This window comes from Amaranthus tricolor, chromosome 3 (assembly GCF_026212465.1).
Source record: "Amaranthus tricolor cultivar Red isolate AtriRed21 chromosome 3, ASM2621246v1, whole genome shotgun sequence".
Taxonomy (NCBI): Eukaryota; Viridiplantae; Streptophyta; class Magnoliopsida; order Caryophyllales; family Amaranthaceae; genus Amaranthus; species Amaranthus tricolor.
Genome location: NC_080049.1, coordinates 6,896,172 through 6,900,347, shown reverse-complemented (window position 1 = coordinate 6,900,347; position 4,176 = coordinate 6,896,172). Strand labels below are relative to the sequence as shown.

Sequence of the window (4,176 nt, the reverse complement as noted above, 5' to 3'; positions counted from 1 at the left end):
TCAAAAAACTTAACATTGAATATGATGTTTTTAATGAAATGTGCTACGTTTTATGTGAAAAAATAAAAATGAAGCAATACAATTAACATTTCACTAAACCTTTTTGTTATTGTGTAGAATTATCTATAACTTGCCTACCTAAAATAGTGTACTCAAGTTGTGTCATGTCACATGTGATCTAAACCATTTTCACATTTAACTTGAATTAAAATCCTAAAAGTACAATTCTCGTAAACACTAGTAAATGATAAAGCTTATTCATACGTTCGTTTTTAAGAAAAGGATTAACATTAGGTAATAAATAAAGAAAAAAAACTAAATTTTATGGGTAAAATATAATAGATTTAGTACATATGAATAAGATTAAAAAAAGTAAATTAACTTTTATATATAAAAATGATGTAAAATAAGAGTAAAACTCAAAATTCAAAATTTAAAATAATGAAAAACAAAGAGGAACGACAAAGCTAAAGCATAGTAAAAAAAAATAAATAAATAAAGAAACAGTAAAAAGATAATGGAAAATTGGTGATCCCGAAAACCACAAGTATTATTATGCTTTATTCCCTTCTTATCTTCTCCATAAGTGGCAATAAAAATGAAAGAACCCCACTACTTTCCTGTCTGTCTTCCTCTTTGTCTTCCTGATTAGTTTTGAATTTAATCTTTCTCCTACTCCTCAATCCTCAATCCTCAATCCTCAATCCTCTAACTCATACATCAGACAACTCACCCCCACCATTTCCTAATCCCAATACTCTCACTTCTTACTTCTATTCTCTACTATTCATTCCTTGTTTGGATTCCCCAAACATGGCACACTCACATGAAGGAGAGGAACAAAATTACACCCACTTTCCATTTTCTCTTGACTTAAATCTTTGTTTTGATCCAAACAAGGATTTAACTCAAGATGTTGGTGATGAAAGTGATGATAAAGTTACAGGGGATGAAATATCACCACCTAGTAATAATAGAGTATTCTCTTGCAATTACTGTAGGAGAAAATTCTTTAGCTCACAGGCACTTGGTGGTCATCAAAATGCTCATAAAAGAGAAAGAACTATTGCTAAAAGAGCTATGAGAATTGGTGCTTTAGCTGACAGACATGTAAGTTTAGCATCACTTCCACTTCATGGGTCTTCTCCTGTACCTTCATTTCCAATTTCATCTAGACCGTCCATTGATATTCAAGCACATCATGGATCTATGATGATGATGATGCATCATCCTCATCTTCAGCCGTCCGATTTACATCATCATCATCAACATCTGTTTGATCATGAACATGGTATAGTTAATGGTGCTGCTCCAGCTGCAAAATTCGAAGGGCAAAATGGGTATTTACTAGGGGGTGTTCCTGTCTATAATGCGGTGCCGTTTTGGCCCGGAAGTTTTAGGCAGTTAGATGATGAAGCTGAAAGTTCATCTATCATTATTTCTAATAATAATAATGATCATTATTCACTTGACAATAATAATTGTTGTCCTGATCTGACCTTGAAATTATGATATTATATTAATCAAATAAATTTTTTTTGGGTTTTTTTTATTCTATTAATTAATCTTATTTTTATGGTATTTGATGAAATTAATTTATTTAGATTCTGTACAGGAAATTCTTGATCTATACCACAATTCATCATGAACCTTTTTTTATGATTTGTATATTTTGTACTTTCTTTACTTCTTTTGGTTAAAACTAAAACTAGATTAGCTGTACTTTATGGCGGCTCTAGATAGTAGCACAACAGCACAAGTTCACTCAGTTGTGCTAGCTTAGTGTATTACAAGTAAATAATAGAATGGGGAATTCAAAATATTAGTATAAATGAATCAAATATTTCTATTTGTATAAAATCAATTTGACTGTGATATTTGTCACTAATATGTTTTCAATATCAGTAGGAGTTTCAATTAAATAACTCAGGTTATAAACTATAATATTGATTGAAGTCTAATTAAATTAAATTTTCTAGCCTGCATCTTGGTGTCGACACTTTATTGTAAAATGACGCTAGAGGCTTTAAGATTATTATAATTGCTACTTACCTAGTGGTATATGCGTCTTGCGTCCCATTATTCTTGCATTGTCTTACTAATATTTGAAACAGCGGTAATAGTATCTAAATGTTGTGTGAAATTTGATGTCGTTCTGAGCATGTTTAACATGTTCGACCGCACAGGGTCTGAAATTTTAAGGGTCTCAATATTAAATTACTTAATATGTGTTAGGTGTTTAAGGATATAATTTCTAATCTAATTGTATCAAATTTTAGGGGCCTCACTACCTCAATATTAAATTTTAGGGGCCTCAACATGTTTGACCGCACAAAGTCTTCATAAAATTTATTAATTTTTGCTCCGCCGCCAATGTCTTGGATGTGATTCTATATAACATTTGATGATTATGGAAGTTTTCTTCAATGTATTTGATTCATGAGACTTTGGAACCCTGTAAAAGTCTTACCAACAAGCACAACTTTTACTTTTAGAAAAGAATTCAATCAGCTGTCAATAGACGGCCACTCTTAGGGATTGATTTCATATAGTTTTTCTTCATTCTACTTTGGTATCCAAGAGTGACACAGTTTAATTCCTTGACATATAGCACTCGAATCATGATACAATATTATGAACCTAATTTGTCATTTAAATATTATTGAGTTACTTTGACAAAGTGGAATAGGGTCTATTTGGTGTAAGGTAGTAATAGAAGTATTAGTTATTATTTGTATAAAATATTATTATTCGATTGATTAGAAGTTATGGCAGATGTAAAAATAAATATAATGTGTTGAGAAAAATATAGAGAAAATCTTATAATGCGCATTACTACAATGTTAACGTTTTAAAAATAATTATAACTTGTATAAAGGCTTTTTCAGAGCTTGTTTTGAATGGAGTTTTTGCCTCTAAGGAAATGGTTTTACTCAATTGAGTCCATCATATTCACTTTGTTACAAGTTCAAGTAACCAATTCCATTTGTTCCCTTGGCATTTGCAAAAGAAAAATACAAATTTTTGTGAGAGACGATCTTTTTGAGAGACCATGTTTAACTAGGCAAGTCCAAAAAGGAAAATATATAGTAAGTTTTTCGGTAGGTATTAAAAATATAAGTATGCATTTAGAATATTGTAAGTACTTAAATACTTAATCGGTGGGCATTAAGTATATTATGAGTAGGCATAAAGGATATCGTAAGTAGGCTAATAGACTAAGTTTTTTGGTAGACATTAAGAATATTGTAAGTAGGCATTTCAAGTACATTTTCTGTGGGCATTAAGTATATTATAAGTAGGTATTAAGTATAATGTAAGTAGGCGTTAACAATACAATAAGTGGACATTAAGATTTAATGGGCGCTGGGCCTGGAAGACGTTTCTTAAAGAGACGGTCTCTCAAGTGACCGGCTGAAAGGAAACTCTTTGGTGATATAATTTCTAATCTAATTGCGTGACGGTGGTTAAAGCAATGCGCAACGGTGATATTTATTGATGGAGGTGATGGCCGGTTTGATAAAATCAATTTAGCCGTAATTTCGAGCTTAGAGATCGTAAGAATGGTGCATATGTTGCCGAAGTTTGTAGAGAAATGGTGATTGGAGGAAGCAAGATGAACGACTAAGAATTGAATTTACAATTCTACTTTGACAGGTGCGAAATAGTGTAATATCAAAAATAATCCAAAAATCAAAATATTTCTCTTTTTGTATTTACGCTAAAAAATGTTATTAATAATACTGATTAATATTATTTTTTTTTCAAATATTTTAAATCCAATACATTTATAATATCCATACCAAATGGCCCCTTTTCAAGGAATTTTATATTGAGCTCAACATATCTATTTGGTGTAGTTAATAAGGTACTATAGCTCAACATCATATATTAAAGAATAACTTAAATAAGCGGCAAGTCAAGAGTCAAGACGACCCCCGTCTAGAAAAGGATACACTTAGTGATTGGTTATATGCTATTGGTAGAAATTGTATTCAAGCATCAAGTATGCGGCATGTCCTTTGTTAATTTGGTGGCATATGCCGCATTTGGTCTTAATTTGACTTTGTAGCGTCATTCACATGTGTAATGTAGCATCTTGCTCACATTATCTCACAAGGGATAATAAATTTGCAACTAGGGGTGTAAATAAGTCCTTTGGACTTACAATTAGGG

General features: G+C 31.3%; 1 protein-coding gene across 1 annotated transcript; it reads left to right on the top strand.

The window, feature by feature from the left end:
• Positions 1–579: 579 nt before the first annotated feature.
• Positions 580–2,137, top strand: LOC130807300 (zinc finger protein 7-like). The gene has a single exon (XM_057672455.1). The coding sequence runs from the start codon at positions 814–816 to the stop codon at positions 1,510–1,512; it is 699 nt and encodes a 232-aa protein (XP_057528438.1). The 5' UTR covers positions 580–813; the 3' UTR covers positions 1,513–2,137.
• Positions 2,138–4,176: the final 2,039 nt, after the last annotated feature.